Genomic DNA, 25379 nt, shown 5'->3' with positions numbered 1-25379 from the left:
AGTAATTACAAGTGCTGCAATTTTAATGAGTGCAAAGGCCAGGTAGAGCCCAGAGGCCACTGTGATAGCACTCCTTTCTGTCCTCTGTCTCTTAAATTCCTCCCTCTCCCTCTTCTGAGACGTTCTCAGAGCATTAGAGAGCATCATATAGACACTCATTTAGAACTAAGTGCTCAATAGTAACTTATTCTCAACACTTAGACCATTTATGTGTCTCTGCATTGACTACTTCCACCACCTACACACAAAAATGGTTTTATGAGTATAGACATGCAGTAGATTTCACACTTAGGGTCCATGATCTTCCCAGGCATAAGTGGATTTTGTTTTGTTTTGTTTTTTTATCAGTTTTCAGTAGCAGGTATGAGTTGCCTCTTGGGAAATGGTGCTCAAATCCAATAAGAATAAACTGTATATCTTCATAATAGTTTTGCTACTGTTGTGCTAATGGATGCATCCTGACTGACAGTGTGTTATTTTAGTCTGTGGGGTTTACAGATAGGTGAAAGCTTGGTGAAAAGATCATGACTTTAAATTACAGAACTAAAATGCCTAAATGTAACTTAAAAAAAAAACCATAAGTATGCTCTCACAAGTCATTTTCTGTAATGAAATGGTCCACTCAATAGTCTTAAACTTACTCACAAGCTAGTTTGCAGCACAAAAGCAACTATCAAGTAGAGTGTAGCCCCAGAAAGAGAATATTACATGCCATGCAACACACACACACACACACACACACACACACACACACAAGCTTGCCTGCTGAGATGCTATCTCATGTCAGAGGCCTTATCGTCATTGCCTTTAGTATGTGTGAATTGTCACTTTCCATGAAGACAAGAGAAAAAAAAATGAATTTCTCTTCAAAGTACCCAGGTATAAAAACCTTCATGTTACAGCCTGAAGATTATTTTGCCTTAAAAAAAGGCACTGTTTGCCAATCTTTTCCAAAGACTAGTTGTTTTTATTGTATAGATGGGAACATTTGCTTGCATGTATGTCTGCACACCACGTGTATGCTTGGTGCCTGAGGAGGCCAGAAGGGAATATCCGATCCCCCCCTAGAATTGGAGTCATAGAAAGCTGGCGGTCATCATGTGGGTTCTAGGAACCAAACACAGGTTCTCTTTGAGAGCAGCATGTGTGCTTATCCACTGTGCCATCCCACCAGCTCCAATCATTCTTAATTGATCATTCTTCAAACATTTAATGCTATGCCTATTTTGTATCTCTGAGACAATTAAATCATCATGGAATAATGGACATAGCAGATGAACTCAGAGGCCACCAAAGAAAGTACTAAAAATAAATGTAAATTGCGTTGGAAGATCTAAGAACAAGATAAAGCCTGTTGTAGTTAAAAACACAAGTGCTACCCAAAGACTAGACATGGACTGACCCATGGCTTCAGCTGCATAGGTAGCAGTGAATAGCCTTGTTGGGGCACCAGTGGAAGGGGAAACCCTTGGTCCTGCCAAGGCTGGACCCCCAGTGTAGGGGATTGTTGGGGGGGGGAGGATAGGGAGGGGAACACCCATATAGGAGGGGAGGTGGAGGGGTTAGGGGGCTGATGGATAGGAAACCAGGAAAGGGAATAACATTTGAAATGTAAATAAAAAATACCCAATTTAATAAAAGTGGAAAAAAATAGTTAAAAAATAATACGTGAGCCTATGGAGGCCATTCCTATTCAAACCACCACATTATCCAAATGGTGTGTTTTGGGTTTTTTTGGTTTGTTTGTTTTGTTTATTTTGTTTTTCTTATCTTTATAAACTCCAGTAAGTTTTAAGCTAGGTTTTGAAAAAAAAAATACAAGTGCTATGTTTATGTAGATCTCAGCTTGGGTCCTGAAATTGTTCATACTAAATCCCCTCATCTCTGAATTGTTTTTTTTAAAGTCCACTCTCTTAAGTTAAATTCAATGGGATGATGTAAAACACAAGATTGGATACTGGACTGGGTACTCAGAGAGATCCATAGAGGGCAAAGGCATATGTAAACATAACGTATTATTTCTTCCATTCGTGATTAAAACAAGAGCTGTGGAGAAAATACTCAGAGGAGTCCGTAAAGTAAAGGTTTGATATAAGAAAAGAAAGTGCAGAGAAAAGTGTATGCATCTAGGAGATGCCTAAGTCTTAGTTCCCACTGGCCCCTGAAATGCCAGAAACATAACACCACAATAAGCAATCAGAGATGAAAGTCTGACTCCAGAATGCCACGAAGAGGTGAGCCGACTTTCTGGGTACTCAGGTATATTCTGTGGATCATAGCTTATCTTCTGGACCCCATATTCCTAAACCACAGTTTGGACCTCTGATCAAAACAGGGTAAAGTGTTTTGATCTCACTCGTCTTCATACAGGGACCATTCAGCATCAGTCTCAGACATCTTTCCTGTAAGATGTATCTGCTTATAAAATGTATCCCCATGAGCTGCCTCAAACAGCTCCAGCCTCTCCACTTGAAAGAGCACTTTACTTTGCACTGCAATTACCACAGCTGGAGGTGCTTGATGCCATGCCTGCATTCATAGGCTGAAAATAAAAAGAGCGAAATAGCTGTCATTGTTTGTATGTCTTCACACATGTGTGGGAAGCAGAGGATCTAAGAAACATTAGTCTTTCACCTTTCACCTTCCTCTGTCACGATTTTTGTAAATTTCTTCCTTCTAAAATCACACATTATCCAGCCAAGCTTTGAAAAAAAGGGACTTTGTGCTCCTTGCAATTGCTACCTTAAAACGTTATTGCTTGTGTGCTTTGAATGAGTCTCGCTACAGTGTATTCAAGAAAGACAATCATGCGTCCTAAAGCTGGCAAAGGAAGTGGTGTTCCAAGGCTAATTTTGAAACTGTTGCAAGAAAGTATTGAAAACTGACCATTCTAGCAGTGACAATTAGAGGTGGAGGGAACTAGCTGAGCGTAAAACTGTGCTGCCCAGCAAGGCTGGGGCAAAATCACCTCCAAATGGCTGTGATTAGCGACCACAAAATGGACTAGTCTAAAAACGGCAATTTCTGCCGCGCAATACTCAGGGGTACCTGATTCAATACGTGAATACCAAATCACGGACCATCCAAAGTTGTCCATCCAAATCCTTCCAAAGTGCCAATCACTAATCTTCACCTCCTTCCAAAGTTGTCCATTATGAGTTCCAAAGTACTTAAGAGTACTAGCTGCTGTTATAAAGAATTGGGTTCAGCTCTCAGCACCCACACTGAACAGCTGTCAAACACTTAAAGCTCCAGTTCCACCTCTTACGTGTTCTGAGGGCACCTGCATGCACATGGTGGTTGTACAGACAGCAAACAAGTATACAATAGTGGTGGCAGTAGTAGTGGTAGTAGTAGTAGTAGCAGCAGCAGCAGCAGCAACAGCAGCAGCAGCAGTAGCAGCAGTAGTAGTTACAGTCATAGTACATTATTTTCATTTTTATTAGGTATTTAAAGCTTAAGTCTAAAAAGGGAAAGAATCATTATATTCAAATATTTTCTAAATCTTTTCTAATATATAGAAGGTAGCTCCAAATAAAAAAGAAGATAGAGGGGGTTGGGGGTGGGAGAACAAAAAGAAGATAGAAAGTTGTCATTTAAGGACTTGACAAATTCTAGGAGAAACTATGGGAGAGTCCCTAAATCCCTCAGAGATTTTTCTTTCACTATTCCAAAATTATGATAGGAGACATAATTATAAGAGGAAACCCTTCCAGGTTTGCAACATAAATTCAAACATTTACAAAATAAATATTTTGTACATGCGCACTCCAAGCAACAACCACTCCTTTTGTGGGCACTTTGATTTTTTAATGTGGAGGGGGTATCTGGCTTATAACATATAGAAAGTGTACAGATGTAGGAAAGAAGACACTAGGCCGTCCATGGTTAAGCATGTTACACTTATTTTTGTTTGTTTGAAACTGACTGCTATGGAAGGAATAGAACAAATTGACAGGTACAACATCAGGAACTCAGCTCTGGTGCTTGTGAAAAGAAGGGAGTTGAAGAGGCAGAGGATCGCTGTTTTTAAAGCAATTATGGAAGTGAGTTACTTAAAGGAGGTTTTCAGACAAACTAAGAAGGCGGTATGCTTTGAGTACCATAGACAAGACCATCTAGTTCACTGGCAAGTGTTTTTCCAGTTTTTCAGATAAAAGACTCAAATATTAACCTCAAATATACCATGTGCGCATGCATGCACATGTGTTTACAAATTATACCAACTTTAAATATTAGTTTTATATCAATTTCATATCAACAAATTATATTAACTTTAATATCAAATTTAAATATTAGTTGATATTTTGGGAAGTTTCTTGCTTTATGCCTCATATTGATCATTATTTCTTCTTTAATGTCCTTGTACGTATTTGAGAACTTATTTATTATCAGTCACATGGTTTGCAACAATAAGAAAAATCCCTACTAAAAATCCTGATTGGACACAAACACAAACACACTCACACACACACACACACACAGAGAGAGAGAGAGAGAGAGAGAGAGAGAGAGAGAGAGAGAGAGAGAGAGGAGGGAGAGAGGAGAGACAGAGACAGAGACAGACAGAGACAGAGACAGAGAGACAGAGAGGACAGGTTAGTATATCTTAGACTAACCGAACGGTTCAGTCTAAGCATTTTCAGTCATTAGCACTCTCCCCTTCGACATACCACACACTTACTTTTCAGTAAGATGATCCTAAAAGTACGGAGACAAAGGTATTGTTTCTCTTTCTGTCTGTACACAAGATTATATGTTGATAAAGTCTAATACCCCTTCACTCCCTTGAGCTTTTAAACTGTGTGTGCGTGTGTGCGTGTGTGCGTGCATGTGTGTGTGTGTGTGTGTGTGTGTGTGTGTGTGTGTGTGTGTTAACTCCACGATATAGGAGAGGTAATCGGGCATGATTTTTGGTTTGTGTTGTTATATTACAAATGGTTTCCTCAAACCAGGAAAGAGTACAGCACTGTAAATATTATGCTCAACGATCAAAGATCAAGCAAATATTTCCATTCACCAAAAAGAAATAAGTTCTGTCAGAAAATGCAAACGCTTCAGTGTAATTTAGGTAAATGAGAGCCTACATTCTAAAGAACTGTTATGATTCATGTAACAGTCATAGGTAACAGACGGGGGCCATTTTACTGGTGATAGCGCAAGGGTTGCTGGGATGCAGGCACAGAACCCCTTCATCACTCAGTCACTCACTCACACATTTACTCATTCTTTTACAATTATCTACTGGATTTCTGGTGGGTGACGGGCACTCTAACAGGCAGGTCACGTTACAGAATGATTCCTGTGTGTTTGACGCTGCACTGAGAACTCTAAACTTGAAGCTCACAATATTTGCACATGAAACACTCAAAGAAGCGGCCATTTCACTGTGAACCTGAGATTTCAGTGTAGGCAAGTAGCACAGCCCCAGACCTCAAGGAGCTCCAGTGACCAGGGACACAGATGAAACAACATACTAAGGTAACTCACAGTGGAGGTCTACATCCAGGGCCCCAGGTCTCCAGGGTCCCAGATGAAGTTTGTATGGCCACATACGGCATTCTCAGAGGAGTTCTCCATCATGGAGCGTCCTTGACAAATTTTCTTTCTCTGTTATACAACAGAATTGAGTCTAAAGATCTCTTTCTCTATAGTCTTCTTTCTAACCTGTAGATTTTTTTCTTTCTCTCTTGACATTTTTTTTTTGAGATAATTACATCTGATTTTTAGGACCCATTCTTCCTAGTACATCATTTGAAGGGGTAGCAATTTAAATATGTTACCAAGCAGTTTGTTCCGCAGGTGAGTGGAGATCAGGAAAACTGTATCACTTTCCAGCTGCAGCTGTGTTCAGTGGAACCAGTGGAATTGATATTTTCACTAAATATTTTATGAAAGGACACAAATTCAGGCATATTGAAAATATAGCATGTTACAGACCAAGCATTTCTCATGTTTAACCAACCACCATTGTGTTATAGTTCTTTTTTATATTTTCACGTATGTGTACATGCTCTATGTGGATGCTTTTTGGTGTTCATGTGTGGGGGCACATGTGTGTATAAAGGTGCATGTGTACATATGTGTATGTATAACCAGAGTTGACATCAATTGTCTTAATTGTCACTCCCCATCCCAGAACTCACTAAATTGGCTGGTCTAGCAGGCCAGCTTTCTCTGGAGGAGTCCCCAGTCTCTGCTGCCAAGTGCGGGGATCATAAGCAGGGAACCATAGTGAACTCTGGTCCTTATGACTGCACAATGGGTCCTGTACCTGCTGAGCCATTTCCACAGACTCTTGTGTTAAAACTTTTCTTTGAAATAGAAGAAAGGTTTGTTTGTGCTCTTGAGAAGCTCAAAGTATATTTGATTATAGAGGGGTAATTATAAAATTCATACAGGAATAGTACGTGTGAAAAAGACAATAAGTGGCAAAGAAAAGGAGCAATATATGTGAGAGCAAAGGCAAGAATTGGTATTTCCAAGAGAGGCAGGAAAGGTGCAAGGAATGTGCGCTCTGGCCCGGAAGGGCATTTTACAAGTGGTTTAGGAAAGAAAGAGTGGGGGGTTGGGGATTTAGCTCAGTGGTAGAGCGCTTGCCTAGAAAGCGCAAGGCCCTGAGTTCGGTCCCCAGCTCCGGAAAAAAAAAGAAAAAGAAAAAGAAAAAAGGAAAGAAAGAGTGTATTGAGGCACAGTTGATACTGAAAAAAAATGTACAGTGGAAAGACAGCTTCCCACAGTGGAAGAAGGTGGCATTTAGATACAGTCGGAGATTGCAAAGTTGTTAAATGAAAAGGTAACGTATTACATAGATATGTAACACTCAAGATGATATGTAATTTTGTGGAGCACAGTTCCAGTTCACTAGATGTGAAGCATCCTTAAAGTAAATAAATTAAAATAATATGAGATTACCCAAAATTTGAATGAGTATTATATGCATATATATATATGTCATATGTACTCATATATATACATGCCATAACAATTTTTATGTAATAATCTTCTCAAGGTAGATTCACAAGTTAGATGCTAAAAAATCTAACCCCTACACCCATAGTAATGAAAACTGTGTGCTTCTGTCCATCCAGCTTGAACGATGACAGATTTTGTTTTTCTCCTTAGGATATTTCTTTTTCGGTGAGAAGACGACAAATTACTGACGTCACTTAGCACGTAGAAACTTAGAAAGTTGTTTAGGCTTTGCAGAGTGGAGCCATGAGATTCTACTGCTGTACCACCTTACGGGCATTGTAAGGAGCTGAAGGCCTGGCTCGGTGGCTAAGGGTGCTTGCTGCTTTCATTCAGAACCAGAGTTTGTTCCCCACTACTCACTTCAGGCGCAGAATAGAAATTCTGGCACACAGAAGGGAGGAAATTTTACAAAGAATAACTTATTTTTTCACTTGATTTCACTAGAGACATAGATATCCTCTCGGAATGGTGCGGGCTTGGGATTTCTTAGCAGTGGATAGATAGGCTTGATAACCTGACAAGGTCCCTTGAAATCTTATAGTTCAATAACACAGCCCTTCTGTGTGATGTCAGACTAGGTTGCTGTGGCTTAGGAGTACAGGGCGACTTGACAATGGACTGGCATTCCGGCAGAAGGTATTTCTTTTCCCTTGTACTCTCTTTACATGATACCGCAGAGAGTCAAATGCACACCCTTGCATGCACCGGGCAGAATAGAAATTAATTTGTTCTGCCCATGGAAATTTAAGCTCCTGCACGCTAAGCTGCCGTACTTATCTTTGACACATTCATTCTCAAAGGCTGAATAAAATTTCTGCCGCTCTGCTCTTTGTATAAAGAAGTTCTGTGTCCTTTGAAAGAGGGAACCCTATTTCATTAAGTACATTCTTGTTACTGTCACTGCATTCTTCAGAGCATGAGCCCTGCTTCTGATTTCCATACACTCTGCAAAGCGGACTTTACTGGAGCATCTCGGAGTGGGATTTGCCCAGCAGTTGCCGGCCTCTGTCCAGTGCCAGTTACATTCACCTTCAGCATTCATATCAATCTTCTGCAACGTGGAGACATGGTCTAAGGCAGAACAATGCTAGCTTACGCCTTTTTTATTGGTTATTTTATTTATTTACATTTCAAATGTTATCCCCCTTCCCAGTTTCCCCTCTGCAGCCCCCTATCCCCTCCCCACCCACCCACTACCACCTCACTGCCCCAGCATTCCCTTACACTGGGGCATCAAGTCTTCACAGGACCAAGGGCCTCCCCTCCCACTGATGCCCAACAAGGCCATCCTCTGCTGCATATGCAGCTGGTGCCATTGGTGGCTCTATGTGTACTCTTTGGTTGGTGGTTTAGTCTCTGGGAGTTCTGGGGTGTCTGGTTGGTTAGTATTGTTCTTCCTATAGGGCTGCAAACCTCTTCAGTTCCTTCAGTCCTTCCCTGAATTCCTCCACTGGGATCTCTGTGCTCAATCTGATGGTTGGCTGCAAGCATACACATCTGTATTCATTAGGCTTCTTTTGAAAAAGTCTTGAATATGCATTTTTATTAAGTTTGTTTTCTTATTTATGCCATAACACATGACTTGGTCACACTACAAACCATGAGTACCAATTAAATGTATCTTTTCAATTCAGTTTCTCTTTTAAAATTGAGCACGACTGGTGAGTGTTACGCTGTCACGTAGTACTCCTGCGTGCTCAGTGTTGTGCTGGACAAGAAATCACTTGGAAGGGAAGTCCCCACAGAGACTCCACTTGTCTGTCTCCCCTTAGGATCAGACAGCTCTGCTGGTGTCAAGCTCTGAAAGGCTGGATGCCTCCTGCCCCTGCCTCACACAAGAGTGTGCTTCTTTTCTTGGGTCCGACTAGAGAAATTCAGGTGATGGTGGCTTCCCGATGCTTGAAGAGGGGGATCCATGAATCACCATGAGAAATGGGATCTGTGGGGAAGGCAGGAAGAAGATGGAATGAACTCACTTGTGTGAGTTGTTGGCAAGCGGGAAAAGACTACAGTGAAGAGGATGGAGGGAAATGTGCAAGCTGGAGATGGCTATAAGAAGTGACGCAGCCATGTAATAGTTGTGTTCATATGGTGAGACCATAAGGAACTTGTTTTGCAAGGGTGATTTCTGTTTATGATAGGGATTGAGATTTCCAAGATATATCTAGAAATCAGGACATGTATTGCCCTGAGGAAAAGTCTCTTAAGTTTAGTATTGTTGGTATTGTGGTTCTGATACTTGCTTTTAATGAGGGTATGTGCTGGACTTTGTGGGACATTCAACAGCGTCCCTTGGCCCTAGCTAGATGTCTGTGGTAAGAACACTTCTCCCTCTAACACAGACTGCAAAGTAGTACATCAAAATGAAGTGTCAAGGGGTTTATGAGGTAAAAATGCTTGCCAGCAAACCTGATTCTCAGTACCCACATGTTGGGAAGAGGGAACCAATTCCTAGAAGGTATCATCTGACCTCATACATACATATATACGTGCATACATACATACATACATACATACACACATGCATACATACATATATACACACATACATACACATAGTCTTAGAACAAAAAAATGTGTCAAGAGTTCCCCTCAGCCTGATATTTAATTGGCCTGTGTTATAATTCAAAAAATAACACAATTTTTAAAGATCCTGAGATCATTTTAATAAGTTTAATAATTCATTTTGGAAACAATTAGTGAAAACCTATTCTGTGTCCATCTTCGCCTAATGAGAGTACAGAGATGAATGAATCATTTTCTTGTTCTGAAGAAGTTTAGAACCCGGGGAAGAAATGAGCACACACTGACAATCTTACAGTGCTCTGTGGTCGGTTTCCTTAAAATGAACTGCAGAGCAGGCTGGTAGCACAAAGGAGGGCTTGGCAGCAGCACAGTGACATTCAGTCCTCGGAAGTGTGTTCAGTACCTGGGAGTCTCACGCTTGGGAGCTAAGTGTTCGTAATCTTGAGCACTCGCACTGCTCTAGATAGGATAAAAATCACCAGCCATCAAGATTTGAAAATTAGAAGTTAGACATAAATTTTTGAACTTAATTGTAATTAAAACCAAGAGTTGATGTTTGTTAGGTAAGTGCTAATTACAAAGGTGGCAAAAGTACAGTGGCAAGAGATATTTGCCAAAAATTATTTGTGGCCAGAATAACATGAACAGACAGAGGTAGGTAGGTAGGTAGGTAGGTAGGTAGGTAGGTAGGTAGATAGATAGATAGATAGATAGATAGATAGATAGATAATAGATAGATAGATAGATAGATAGATAGATAGATAATAGATAGATAGGTAGATAGATAGATAGATAGATAGATAGATAGATAGATAGATAGATAGATAGATTTATTTTCCTGGAAATCAAATTTAGAAGAAAGAAAAGCCAATATATGTGTCTTAGGTGGGGTTTTACTACTGTGAACAGACACCAAGACCAATGCAAGTCTTATAAGGGACAACATTTAATTGGGGCTGGCTTACAGTTGAGAGGTTCAGTCCATTATCATCAAGTTGGGAGCAAGCAGAGTCCAGGCAGGCATGGTGCAGGCAGAGCTGAGAGTTCTACATCTTCCTCTGAAGGATGCTGGCAGAATACTGACTTCCAGACAGCTAGGATGAAGGTCTTAAAGCCCACACCAATAGTGACAGACCTACTCTAACAAGGCCATGTCTACTCCAACAGTCCACACCCTCTAATAGTGCCACACCCTGGGCCAAGTATACAGTAACCATCACAATAGGTGAAACTGCAAAATGTACTTCCTGAAATAATATTTCCAAGTGTTCTCCCTAGAACTGTAGCTACATGTGGTTGCCATGTGTGTACTGAGAATCAAACCAGGTCCTCTGGAGAAACAGACAGTGCACCTAACTGAGCCATCTCTCTGGCCCTCGGTAGTTTAATAAAAGCTTCTGTCGTTGTCAGCCTGCAGATGTTTTCTGTAGGCACCTTGTAGGCTCATAGTAGCATTCTATGTCTGTAACTATATCATGTTAACAGTGTCCAGGAGGCAGCACTCTTATAGTTCATCAAAGAATGACAAACAAAATCTGTCTCATCCAAGCTGACAAGGGAGGTGTGGTATATAGTTCCCCATTGGCCACTTTATCCCAAAGGGCCCCATTAAGACTGTGACCTATTGTCCTCTGCAATAGCTCCCTCAGTGCATCCTGTCTGGAAATCATTCTATTTGTCCCTTGGTTATCCAGTCCTTTATTGTCTCCCGGATCATCCCACTCATCTACTTTACTTGGGGATTTCATACAAGCAGACGATGTATTTTGATTGTATTCACAGCACATTATACGGTAAAACACTACAGAATCTGAAACAAGCAGCCAGCCATGCACAGTGCTGTGTATCTGAAATCCCAGCACCCAGACAGCTAAGCCAGCAGAATTGTGAATTTCAGGCCAATTTAGTCTATGCAATCAGACCAGTCTCAGACGAATAAAATAACAGGAGCTAACTATATCTCCTCATCAATGCGTGAATAAATCTCACAAAATTTTAACCAAACGATATTCAGTACCATCTAATACTTTACAATATCATCATTTAAATACGCTTCAATATCGGGCAAAAATAGCATGTGGTTGCTAGAGGGTGAATTACATTTTCCTTTCCAAAAGCTATGTTAAATTCATAGCCCTGCTTCCTCAGAATATGACCTTATTTGGTAACAGACTCTTAAGATTATTGTCAAGCTAAAATGAGTTCATTAGTGTGGACACAAATCCAACATGGCCAGCTTCCTTATAGAAAGGAAAGTCTGATCACAAATACAGAGGTTTAAGAAGAGTATTGTGTTGTTTCTAATTTGAGTGATGGGTCTATAATAGAGGAAAAGAGGCACCAGAGGTTTCAGGGAAGCTACCCCACCTAGAAGAGAGAATTGAGCAGATTCTCTTACCCAGCCCTCAGGACAAATAAAGCCTGCTAATCCTTGGCTTCCAACGACTATGAAACAATAAATCTGCCATTTCAAGTATCCCTCTGTGCTGTTTTTTTTTTTTTTTTTACAGCAATTTTAGCATACTGATAAACTTATCCCAGAGATTAAAATGGTGGCTATCCTCGAAGAAAAGAAGAGTCAGGCGCTAGGAACAGGAGCAGAGTCATCTTCATAGTCACGTGTAGTGAACCTATTTTCTACTTCATGATATGATTAGTATACTTTAGTGAAAGGGTTCTGTAATTAAGCACCCATTAAAGCAGACACAAAAGAGTCACTGTCTACAAAATGAACAGGACAAGAGTCTGGTGAAAAAGGGTAGGAAAGCCATGCTAGCACTATCAGCTCACTTGAGGGTGGCTTCTAAGCAGGCTGAGTGACCACTCGGATACAACTAAAATGAGCAAAATCCTAGGTAGGTGACCTCTGAGACAGCCCTGGGACTGTAGTCCCGCTGTTCGGCACCTGCTGCTGCTGCTGCTGTAGAAATCCTTCCCGGAAGCCTCCCCACCCCCACGCTAACTCTTTAGGAGAACTGATGAGGGAGTCCCATTCAAAAGTCCCTGCGACTCCGTGTCTTTCCTCAGACACTCACTTTCACTGTGAAGGTTCTAGTTGAACACCCCGCCCTCCGCAACCCCCACGAGAGACTGAGTCTGAGGGCAACGTGGCCCTGGACCCCGTCTGTGCTCCTCAGTTGAACCATGTGAACGTCTTCAGCCTTTCTGTTGCTCCTCAGAAGGTAAATTCCGGTCATTGTTTCTAAACTTGCTGCGTGGAGTCTGTCCGCTCTAGCCAAAGGAGTTTGACTTCCTCACCTCTGAATTCTGCCGTGATCTGTGGAGGGAGATGGCGTTTTCTTCTTCTTAACCTTACCTTTACTGCAACTCACCAGCTAGGTCTACAGCCACTTATGTGAAGATCCAGTTTTAAATTCAGAGCCATGCCACTGTCAGTAGTTTTTGCAGTCTTAATTCTTATTTGCCAATGTGAGCCCCGGGCAGAGCAGACAATGTTGTCTTTACTTAAGGCCTCCGAAAGCCATGATTGCCTTACCTTAATTGGAGGAGTACGAGAGAGAAAGGGAATGAGCCAGTTTAATTTTCTCTTACCATTGCCCTGTGCTATTTCTAAGAACTAGACTTGACTCGTCTCTACCAAATGGGTCCTGGGAGGGCTGGTTACCTTGATACTAAAACTTTCAAATAAATCCACTTGGAACTTGGGTCTGTACTAATTGGCTAATGAGCTACTCCAAAAGCCACTATCGTGACCTGAGACCAGAGCAGTGTCTGAAATTGAAGAACTGACTTTGCAGCATTAGAGGATTCGATGGCTTGAATAGGGATAGTGCCCATAGATTTATGTGTCTGAATGTTTGGCCACGAGGAGTAGCACTGTTAGAAGGTGTGGCCTTATTGGAGGAGGTGTGGCCTTGTTAGAGGAAGTTTGTCACTGTAGAGGTGGAACTTTGAGGTCTTAAATGCCCATGCTACTTACTCCCATTGTGAAAAAGAAAAAAGAAAAAAAAAAAAATCCAGCCTCCTTCTTTCTATGTGTTATTCTCTCTCCTCTTTTATTCTGGACTCTCTCAGGCTGTTCCAGTACCAAGGAAAGGTGACATGATTTATTTTTCCATGTCGTATGGTGTTTAGTCCCCTGGTGAGAACCCACTTGAGAAATAGCAAAATGCCCAGTTTTCCCACACTAAAGAACTATGCAGTTGATTGCTAGAGCATTGTGGTTCCAGTTCACCGAGCCTTAACTATCTCCCCAGTGAGTCATTTGACCTGGAGGCAACTCTAACTGTATCCGGAAGGTGACAGAATCAATACACGAGGGCTTCAGTTCTTCTGCCACTCAAAGTCACTTCAGGTCTGGAGAGTTCATTTGCCTCACTCCTCAGGCCAACGTTGCATTTGAAATCATTGTTCCAGGAAAAGACTGACCTCACATGAGGCATACTGGCCAGGTGTGGTTCTCCTTTGTGGTCCAGGATCTCCCTTTGCTCTTTTTTAGGCTATAGAAGTAGCACTGTGTATTTCAAATTAAGGATCAGGGTGCTTCTGACAATGGATTTTTTTGGTTAGGATTTATAAAGGAGTCATTTGAAGGACCCTGCGGTGATTTTTATATTTAAAGGATTTAAACATTAAATCATAGTTTGTCATGTACTTTATTGTTTAACAAATTTAGGAAAGATAAATTGTTATCGAGAAACTACTACTAAGGAAATGGATACATATGCAAATACACACATATATGCACACATAAACACATATGCAAACATATATACATACACATGCATGTACATACATATACATAAATATACACAGAAAAATCCACCAAAATTATCACTTGTTTAATCATAACCCACTTTAAAGACTTTTTAAAATACTTTCAATATTTCATAATTACTTACCCTATAAATGTTTTTTTGCCTGATCTTCCTTAACTGTCCCATTTAATTGTAAAACTTCTTATCAAAATTAAGTGTGCGCATATATATGTGAATACAGCACACTTAACAGGAATAGCCTTCTCTTCTCTCACTTTCCCCAAGTACAGTCCACCACCCACAGTTGTGTACTTCTCTTTTTGTCTCCTTTTCCTGGAAAGCAAATGGATTCACTACTTAATTGTACTTCTTAATTTCTTTTTTTTTTTTTTTTTTTTTTGGTTTTTTTTCGAGCTGGGGACCCAACCCAGGGCCTTGCGCTCCTAGGCAAGCGCTCTACCACTGAGCTAAATCCCCAACCCCACTTCTTAATTTCTTAATTGTAATTTCTTCTTTCCTTCTAACATTTTGGCCAAACTGGGAGAGTTTTCTCATATTCATCTTTCAATACTTGCACTGAGTATTTGCTATGCCATTTTGCAAAGCTGGTCCTCTGTGTGTTTATAGGTTTGTATGTATTCAGGCGTGTGTGTGTGTGTGTGTGTGTGTGTGTGTGTGTGTGTGTGTGTGTGTTTAGGGAAGGTGGATGCACACATGTGGAGTCTAGAGAATAACCTTGGGTGTCATTCCTCACAAGCTGTCTACTGTGTGTTTTGAGGCAGGGTCTCTCACTTAACAAACATTAATTCTTGTTCTCTGCATTTTCCTACTGAAGGCTTTCCCATCTGTCTCACCCGGTGATTGCATGGAGCACGTTTGAACACGTAATATACCCACGTAGTTCAAAACCTAACCTGTAAAATCAAGATATACCTTTCATCTTTGTCACCCATCTGGTTACTGTCCATCTCTTAGCCAAAGTAGCCACTGTTCTTAGTTCGTCTACTCCTAGAAAAGAAAAAGCAGATCACTGTATGCCCCCTACGTCCATAAAATATAGATGAGCAAACATTTTTTTTCACACAAAACAGTGCATCTTCTAAGTTTTTTTTCTAATATGTAGCTACTCCATAGGGGATCCATGTCCTCATTCTCACATCTGGGTAACATTGGTTTTTACTATTCATGAACCTAATCAGTGAATGAGTCAGCTCCAAGTTTTTCTCTTACAAATTAACCCTTCAGTAAACAGAGCCAAACTGACCAGTAGAGCGTATTCTACCAATGGAGAGTGCCAAGTCAACTTGGATGCATCTATAATTTTAAAGAAAGAACCGATCTCCTTTCAAGATATACTAACCTGTACACATGAAAGGAGGACAAAGAAGGTTTTTGCCTGAGAACAGTCTTATTAGTAGAGCATGTGAGAAATGAGAAATGGCTTTATTGTGACTATTGGTCTCCCGTTACTTACTGAAACCAAATCACCACAAAATGGGTGATTTGGAGAGACGAGGGGTTAGACTGGTGGGCAGGAATACAGAGAGAAAGGCCACCACTGGGAATAAGGTGTTGGGCTTCTTCTACACCCTTCTGACCTGTATCAAAAGCCATTAGATACTTTTGTCCCTCCAGCAGTGCCTCTCCTGATTAACCAGATCGGCAAGGTCAAGGCCAAATCAGGGAAGGTTACACAACAGTTGGTGGTGAACACTTCTTTCTATCTTTCTTCAAACTCACCAACCCTCAATTAGGGGAGGAAAACTCTTCAGAGGTTTGTAAAGTCCTCAGTTCTAAAGAAGAGATGGGATTTCTCAACCTTCCAAGCCCTGCTTTTGCTTTGCCAGAGGGGCTTTTTCTCTGTGAGTCTGCAGCATGTGCCTTTCCTCACTCCCGCCCCCAATAAATGTCTCTCAACTGCTGATTCTGCCCGCTGGCTGCTGGCTGCACTATTAGAGATTTCTCCTCTGCTTCTTCTTTGGAGTCAAGATTTTTTTCCTGCCTTTTAATTCTTTAATAAGCAGAGAAAATGAACCTGATCGAGAGACCCCTAGACTCTGTTGATGTAAGCAACCTGACTTTATTTCTAACATTTCTAGAGGCTAGATGCCCAAATTGATTTCACTGGTGTAAAAGCAATACATTCAGAGTTCATTTACTTCTTGGGGACACCCACAGGAGAATCCATTTTCTTTCCTTTCCAGTTTTTATTGCCCACCCATGTTGGCAGCTCTTTTAAAGCCAATGGTGGTGAGCTTCATCTTCTGTGTCTATCACTCAGACACTGCCTCCTCTGGTCCTTCTCCAACATTTCTGGCCTGTGTCAGTAACAGTGGGCTCACCCATATAAGGCAAAGTGTTCTTATGTCAGCTAAAAGAAATCTTAGTTTCAGCTTTAATTCATCTTTGTTGACTGGTATAGCAGTGTAGCGGTGAGTGTAGCTACCCTGCTTTGGCTCCCAGCAGGTTGTAGTGTGCTCCCCGCCACATGCTCAGGCTCTCACTCTCTCTCTCTCTCTCTCTCTCTCTCTCTCTCTCTCTCTCTCTCTCTCTCTCTTCCCACCCAGCTATCATAGATTTCTCCCTGATACTACTGACTGGACACTCTCTAAATCTATGGTCTGTCTTTGCTGCCCTGTTTCTTCTGGAGGCTCCCTAGACTTTGCTGCCCAAGACGATTCTGGGCAGCCATCCTTTTGGGGGCCACATTTCTTCTCACCTACATTTCGAATGGCTTTCCTTTTGCAGCTCTAAATCTGATCATTCTTTCCCACCACATCATGGCGATTCTGTCTGTTCCTCTTTCGCTCATCCTAGCTGCACAAATCTAAGGGTCCCACTCCATCTCCCTTTTCCCAACCATTAGACGCTAGTATCTTTATTGATCAACCAAAACCAACTGAGGACAAGGACCTTCAGAATTTGGATACATAGATTCCCGATTAATTCAAAGCATTAGAACCAATCCCCAATACTACAGTACCAGGGGCTTTGCATTTAGGTTGTAAACATCTTCGAAGGACTATTGTTCTGCCTTGGATGTTTGCAGTTTCCCATAATTTGACTAATATTGAACATGTTTTCATGTTTCAGTAAGTTAGATTTTCCTCATGGTAAAATAACTTCATTTTTTTTAATATTTTTATGGGTTACTAAGGTCCATTTTACATTAGAAATTAGTATAGTATCCAATTACATCTATTTGAAATTTGCACTATAATTTCTCACTTATGCTGAGCATATATGCAGGATGCATGTGTATATGAAGATGCACATTTGAGGGATAAACATCTCTCTTGTTATTTAAGGCACAGATATTCTCACTGGGACCTGGGGCTCACCCATTAAGCTAAGTTGGCTAGCCAGTGAGCCACAGGGATCCTCTCATCTCCACCTTCCCAGAACTGAGATTACAAGCTCTACCAGGATGCCCAGATTTTCACACTCTGTGATAACCATTAAATTCAGGTCCTAATGCTTACAAGGCAATCACTGTATCAACAGAGCTGTTTCTCAGACTTAATACTTGGAACTTAAAAATCTTGATAGACTTTGGCACAAGTCTTCTTGGTTTTTGCTTTTTGATTTGTGTGTGTGTGTGTGTGTGTGTGTGTTTGCTTTTTTGTTTTTTGTTTGTTTATTTTTGTAACCTTTAAAAAGGACTTTTTCAGCTCTGATATTGAAGTTCTCTTTTTATTTCTAGAACTTCTATGCCTTTATTTTTTACATGCAAAGCTTTGATCCTTTCAGAATTCATTTGGGCATAAGTAATGAGATACAGACTTAAATTCATTGTTTTTCGGTTGGTTCAACAGTTACTTAACAATGTGTATGAAATAGCTTCCCTTAGTTGAGATTTACTATGCTACAGTAGGTCTGTTTGTGGGTATCTTATTCTATTCCCTTGGTTTCTTCACATACCCATAATTATCATGAGTAGCAAATCAACCATAATGATGTATGTCTATGAATCACACAGGCAATGACATTCTTCTCCTAAGGAAAAAGTAGAAACTAACAGTGTGAAATGGTAAGTACACCACAGACTAGCAAAAGTGACATAAAAATAAAGAGCACACTGTCACTGACCAAGCCTCATGCCAAATGGAAATTCAATATTCAGCTGCATCTTGAAGGCAATTAGTAATTATTTCAAAAGAACAAATATATGTAATGAAGAGGTAGCAGGCTAGATAAGAAGTTGTAAACTGAGTATAATTTCCCTCTTCAACACAACTCTTGCACAGGCTCAGGGAGTATTACAAAGAAGTGGGCAGAAAGACCATGAGATCCAGAAGACCAGCAAGTTTGCATATGAGATTATGTCTCCTATATATGAAAGGGAAACTAAACCCATGATACTAAAACAATATGGCTACCTAAACAAGATCCAAACAATAACAACACCAATTAGACAAGCTAACATGAAAGGAAGAATTCTTAATAGGCTCACTTATGAATAAAGAACTATAAGCAACTAATGACTGCTGAGAGAGGTAGAACTAGTCTTCTCAGGAATGAACCCCCTCATTGCATATTCAACACCACATGGATAGCCCTAACATCATATACACACAAGCAATACTAAAAGGACTTAGCAGGTTGTGCTTATATATTTATGAGTATGTGTGTATGTGTGTGTGAGAGTGAGTCTGTTTGTGTTTGTGTGAGAGAGAGACAGAGAGACAGAATAAGAAAGAGAGAAAGAGAGAGAGAGGGAGAGAGAGAGAGGGAGGGAGAGAAAAAGAGAGAGAGGGAGGGAGGGAGAGAGGAAGAGAGAGAGGGAGAGAGAGAGAATATACCAATAATCAAAGAAAAGGGGGTACAATTTAAGAGCAAGTAGGGGAAGGGCACACAAAGGCTAAAGGGAAAAGATATGAAAGAGATTGGAGGGAGGAAAGAAAAAGAAGAAATAATGTAATTATATTTTAATTAAAATGAAAAATTAAGGAGAAAACCTTCTCCCCTTAGTTCATTGGAGCTCTATTACTTCAGTGTAATATTTCTGAGACATTTAATAAATATAAACCATGGTGCATTAAGAATAAATTGTATTGAAACTCATTTTAAAAGTTATTCATGGGCTGGAGAGATGGCTCAGTGGTGAAGAGCACCAGCTGCTCTTCCAGAGGTCCTGAGTTCAATTCCCAGCAACCACATGGTGGCTCACAACCATCTGTAATGAGATCTGATGCCCTCTTCTAGTGTGTCTGAAGACAGCTACAGTGTACTCATATACATAAAAAATGAATAAATAAATCTTAAAAAAAAAGTTATTCATGGTGACAGTAAACACATAATCAACTACTTCTGGGAAAGAGGAAAAAGGTCAGATGTTCAGACCAGCTGCTCTCTGGGAATTTTCCAAAGACTTAGAAAATGGACAGTGCCAAGTGCCGGTCTCAGCTTGGAGAAAGTTCTAAGGAGGGCTATGTCCAGGAGTATCAAAAGGACAACTAGAAGTCAAATCATGGGTACGCGCTGACAGCCTGTGTTCTGCACGAGACTGCTCTCCAGATAGTTCTGTGGATAGCTCTTGGCTGTGTAGCTTGTTCAAGGCAGCTATCTGATTGAGAAGGCTCTCTGCTCATGACAACTCTCTTATGCTAGAAAAAAAAATTCTAAAAAAGCTCTCTATGCAGTTCTTTCTGAGTAACTCTCTCTTGCAGACCAAAGCCCTGTCTTTTATTTACATATCAATTCAATCCTTTCCTCCAAGTTCCCTTTTGACTATCCCATGAACCAGCATTCTTGGATCTTAGTCCCTTGATTCTTAGAAATGATAACAAGTATGTTTTTTAACAGAGTAGTTGAATTCAGAAATCTGCCTGCCTTTGTGAGCACAAACGATAAGTTTAGCTGGGTTTCCACAAATCTTGTCCAGCAATCACAACTCCTTAAATCCCTTTTTCACCTTCCTTAGTATCTTTCTGACAAAGTGGCTCATAGTGCAGCTGCCTATGTTCTTTTAGGTCAATGAAGCTCCTCATATAATTCATATTACATTCTTATATCTGCATAATTGAGAAATTATATGTTTTTGAACTCATGCTTTCAGAGTTGTTTCTCACAGCTTTAAGGGCTCTCTTGAAGGTCATAGCATTTACCATTTTGTTGAGGAACATAGAACAGCCTCACCTCCCCGACTCATGCTGCTTCTAATTGCCATTGAGTGTTAACCTTTACTGGGAAAGCATTCCCTGAAGGAGGAACATGAAAATATGTGCATTATTATACAAACAAGCCTTACGACCAACAATTGTCAACACTCTTGGAGGCCCTTGCCCTGCTGCTCTAGGGATGAGAACTATGTCACAATGTCCCTTCCACAGTGGCCATGCAGGACTTGGCAGAATAGGATCTAGAACATACCAGTGTCTGAGCGCTCCTCCCTCTACATTTAAAGTAACGTCCAGTTGCAAATATTCTACCAACTATTTTGCATATAATATATCTAACCAAGAATGTCACCATATGCTTATAACCACAGCATTCAAAATACCGAGGTAAAGAAATGTTGAGTTTGAAGCTAGCCTGGGTAACATAACACCATGTGCCAAAAGCTACAAAATGACTATAAATAAATTTCAACTCTTTTCTGTGTGACTCATCAGAAATATTTAAATGCGTGCATTATCATTTATATGGAATCTCATTTCAAGGAGAAAATTTCTTCCTATTAATTTTATATTGTTGGAGCTGGAGAGATGGCTCAGAGGTTAAGAGCACTGACTGCTCTTCTAGAGGTTCTGAGTTCAATTCCTATCAACCACATGGTGTCTCACATCAATAGCTTCTTCTGATGTGTCTGCAGAGAGCAGCAGTGTACTCACATACAGAGAGTAAATAAATCTTAAAAAAAAGAAAAGAAAGAAATTTTATATTGTCATGAAAATACTTAAGATGGTAGAAATGTTAGTGGTTGTGTGTAAATAAGTATGAAATACACATGAAGTTCTGCCTAATACCTGTTATGACGCTTTAAAGAAAATAACACTTCACATCCCACAGAGCGCAACTCTGAATTTGCCAATGCTTTTCTGTTATATAATACCCTCTTTGAAGGCAGCACGGTATTGTGTTCATTATTGTCGCTGGCATTTGGCACTTATTAGACACTCAGCAATGTGAAGTGAGTAAATTTATGAATTCGTAAGCACTCTGGAAGCTTTTGATGTGTGGCTTTTGATGGTAAGTGCTAAATTATGTCAGCCTTGCTATCTCTAGTCTCTGTTTCTTCAGTTCTGCCGAGCATACACCAAAAGTAATTGACTGATGACATGTGAGACACCTAAACAAGTGTTCTTTTCTTTTCTTTCACTCTGTGTATCAAAGCTCCATTCAACCCAAATAAAGGAGCAGACAGCATTGTGAAGTTTGACACTTTTGGAGACGGGATGGGAAGATACAACGTGTTCAACTTCCAGCATACAGGTGGAAAGTATTCTTACTTGAAGGTTGGCCACTGGGCAGAAACCTTGTCTCTAGATGTGGACTCTATCCATTGGTCCCGGAACTCAGTCCCCACTTCCCAGTGCAGTGATCCCTGTGCCCCGAATGAAATGAAGAACATGCAGCCCGGGGATGTTTGCTGCTGGATCTGTATCCCCTGTGAGCCCTATGAATACCTGGTTGATGAGTTCACCTGTATGGATTGTGGCCCTGGCCAGTGGCCCACTGCAGACCTATCTGGATGCTACAACCTTCCAGAGGATTACATCAAATGGGAAGATGCCTGGGCAATAGGCCCGGTCACCATTGCCTGCCTGGGTTTTATGTGTACATGCATAGTTATAACTGTTTTTATCAAGCACAACAACACACCCTTGGTCAAAGCATCAGGCCGAGAACTCTGCTACATCTTGTTATTTGGAGTTAGCCTGTCCTATTGCATGACATTCTTCTTCATTGCTAAACCATCGCCTGTCATCTGTGCATTGCGCCGACTTGGGCTTGGGACCTCTTTCGCCATCTGCTATTCAGCGCTGCTGACCAAGACAAACTGCATCGCTCGCATCTTCGATGGGGTCAAGAATGGCGCTCAGAGGCCGAAATTCATCAGCCCCAGTTCTCAGGTTTTTATTTGCCTGGGTTTGATACTGGTGCAAATTGTGATGGTGTCCGTGTGGCTTATCCTGGAGACTCCAGGTACTAGAAGATACACCCTTCCAGAGAAGCGGGAAACAGTCATCCTGAAATGCAATGTCAAAGATTCCAGCATGTTGATCTCTCTGACCTATGACGTGGTCCTGGTGATCCTATGCACTGTGTACGCCTTCAAAACGAGGAAGTGTCCTGAAAACTTCAATGAAGCCAAGTTCATAGGCTTCACCATGTACACCACCTGCATCATCTGGTTGGCATTCCTCCCTATATTTTATGTGACATCAAGTGACTACAGAGTAAGTCTTTGGGTGCTTTCTCCTTTTCCTTAGTTTGACTTTCTTCTCTCTTTTGTTCTTTCCATTGAACAATGTTTTGTTGGGTAGAAGGTAAGATAGATTCCTTTTACTTCATTTCAAGGATGAGTCAAATAATTACAAATGCCATAATTAACCTCAGTGTGATGTGAGAAAATTAATTCACCATGCTTTAGGACACTTAATTAGTGCTTAATTTGTTCAGAGCTACCGTGCAGCAGGCACAGAAGGGAAGATGGCTAGAACTGATGGGCCATTCAAGTAGTTTATAATCTAGCGAGGAATAAAACATAATACATACACATAAAAACATCTTAATTAAATTTAAAAGGCAAGAGGCAAGAGAATGAGACTTAATCACTAAAATCCCAATGAGAACACTTGAAATTGGACACAAGAGGATGTCTACAAGAGATGGATCTATAAATTAAAAGTACCATTGCCACATTAGGTCAAGATCAGTATAAATCTCAAACTTTTATTCATGCTTCATTACTTCCCTCAATGGATGAAACACAGTCTACTTTGTATTTCCTAAGCCTTGTTACATATACAAACTGTGCATAGCTGTGTGCCACCGAATAGCTAAAAACTTTACTATATATGTATGAGTAACCTAATTAAGTCATTGTTTATAGAGTCTTACATAGAGTTCAAATTTATAGACTTCCATCAATTACCATCTCTTATGGGGGAAATGTCATCACTCCACCATAATTTCCCAAGTTGTTGAGCCATTCATAAGTTAATTTTACTTTAGTAATTCTAACTGTAGAGGCTTTAGTGAGTAATAAGTCGTCTTCCTTTTTCTGGCAATTAGTTTTATTATCTCTCTTTTTTCAGTCATCATAGATCATAGTTTTCCACAGGCCTGTTTCCTTGTTATAGCATGATTTCATAAAATGAAGTACTCCACAGAAAATAACTGTTCCCAAATCTTCTGTTTACTAGTAATTACAGCATTGTCCACAATCTAGAAACCTGAGTCTTGAAAGGAAAACACAGCAAATCCCAGACCTTAGATGGGGAAAATTCAAACAAACAAACAAAAACACCTTTAAAGGTATCCATGACACATTATGTGAGTATTGTTAATAGCAATAGATTGCATTCTTAGGGATATGAAAAAGCTCTCCCCACAAAAAAATTAATTATATGAGATAAAGTGTGTTTATGAATTTGATTTATCATTCTATATTGTTTTCATATTTCAACATATGTTATATATATATGCATTATGATTAACCTCAATATATGAGAAATTTAATTCATTGTTTTAAAATATATATAATTATATATAATATTATACATAATATATATATTCTGTGTGTATAATTATATATGTAGTGTGTGTGTATGGTGTGTGTAAATTCTACCAACCTAAAATAATGTTTTAAAGGACAGAATGGTTAAAGCCAGGGATCAAGACCTTCACAAAGGCTACTGTCTTTATCACAACTACATGTCTGAAACCTGTGGACTGCATAATAATCAATATGAATTAGGAATGTAAGTTTAATGTTAGAGTGGTGCTCAGATTTTTTTCATATTCAGATATTTTAAAACAACCTATAAAAAAATTTTAAAAACTTTAAGAAATGTAGCATCATGATTTGATCAGCAAAATTAAAGGCAAAATATGTGAATCATGAAAAAGTTTGAAAAGTCAGAATTTCAGAGTAAGATGGAGAAGTATTGTTAATAATTTTAAAAGCCCTATCCTCAACTGTTGTCCTATATGTATACCACCCTATGCATCAGTATGGACAACTGATGTGTTCAGTGCTGTTCTAGCACCGTTACTGATCTCATTCCTAGTTTAATTATTAACATTATGACAATATTATTATATTGTCACAGACCTTAACATTATTTCTGATTTTAAAAACATGGCATTAAAATACAATTTCTCTTAATTCCTGAGTGTCAGGGTCCCCTTAAATTTGTATCAGAAATAAGTGCCTCGCCTTTGGCCCAGCTCCCCCACCCCCACCCCCACCCCAGTAATAAAGGTAGGTAAGAGGTAAGAAGATGATTTGGGTCCCAGCATGACCTACAAATTAGATTTTCTCCCTCTTCTTGAGTTCCCCAGCATACTGTATCTGGTGAAATATATATATATATATACCACTATCAAATGGAACTCATGCCTGGTACTGTAATCCAAGGATGAGACAATCAAAGGTCTCTGGGGTGAACTTATTACTATTACTTTATAAATGGGCATAGTATCATCCTACCTTCTGAACACTTATCTTTATTCCTATGCATCAATTTAGCTTTTAAACCTCAGCAGAGACTGCTCTTTTCAGTGGGTGATGGTTAAGACAGTCTCACAACTGGGCAAAGTGGAGAGAATAAGTAACTGTAGAGTGCTAGTGTCTAAATGGGACATCTATATCACACACGTATACACACATACACACGGGCACACACACAGACACACACAGACACACACAGGCACAGACACACACATAGGCACACACATGTACACACAGGCACAAATAAACACAGACACATACATACATGCACACACACACACACATACACACACACACACACACACACACACATGCACGCATACATGTACACTCACACCTCAAAAACCATCATGGAAGAGAGGGAGAAAATAAAAGCCAGAGTTTGAGGAACACTGCTGTGCAAAGCACTGTCTTTTGGACATGGTACACCTAGTACATCCATGAACTCACTGCAACTGCAATTGCCTGCATAAGATCTA

The 25379-nt window shown here is 40.2% G+C and overlaps 1 protein-coding gene across 3 annotated transcripts in view; it reads left to right on the top strand.

Annotated features, from left to right (window-relative positions):
• The window catches only part of Grm3 (glutamate metabotropic receptor 3), a 236733-nt gene that overhangs the window by 190066 nt on the left and 21288 nt on the right, over positions 1-25379 (top strand). For all 3 annotated transcript variants that reach the window (XM_032907047.1, XM_032907049.1, XM_032907048.1), the window contains exon 4: positions 21555-22621. In XM_032907047.1, the coding sequence (XP_032762938.1) occupies positions 21555-22621 (1067 nt within the window). The remainder of the gene's footprint in view (positions 1-21554; positions 22622-25379) is intronic.

This window comes from Rattus rattus, chromosome 6 (assembly GCF_011064425.1).
Source record: "Rattus rattus isolate New Zealand chromosome 6, Rrattus_CSIRO_v1, whole genome shotgun sequence".
Lineage (NCBI taxonomy): Eukaryota > Metazoa > Chordata > Mammalia > Rodentia > Muridae > Rattus > Rattus rattus.
This window is presented reverse-complemented; position numbering and strand designations above follow the sequence as displayed.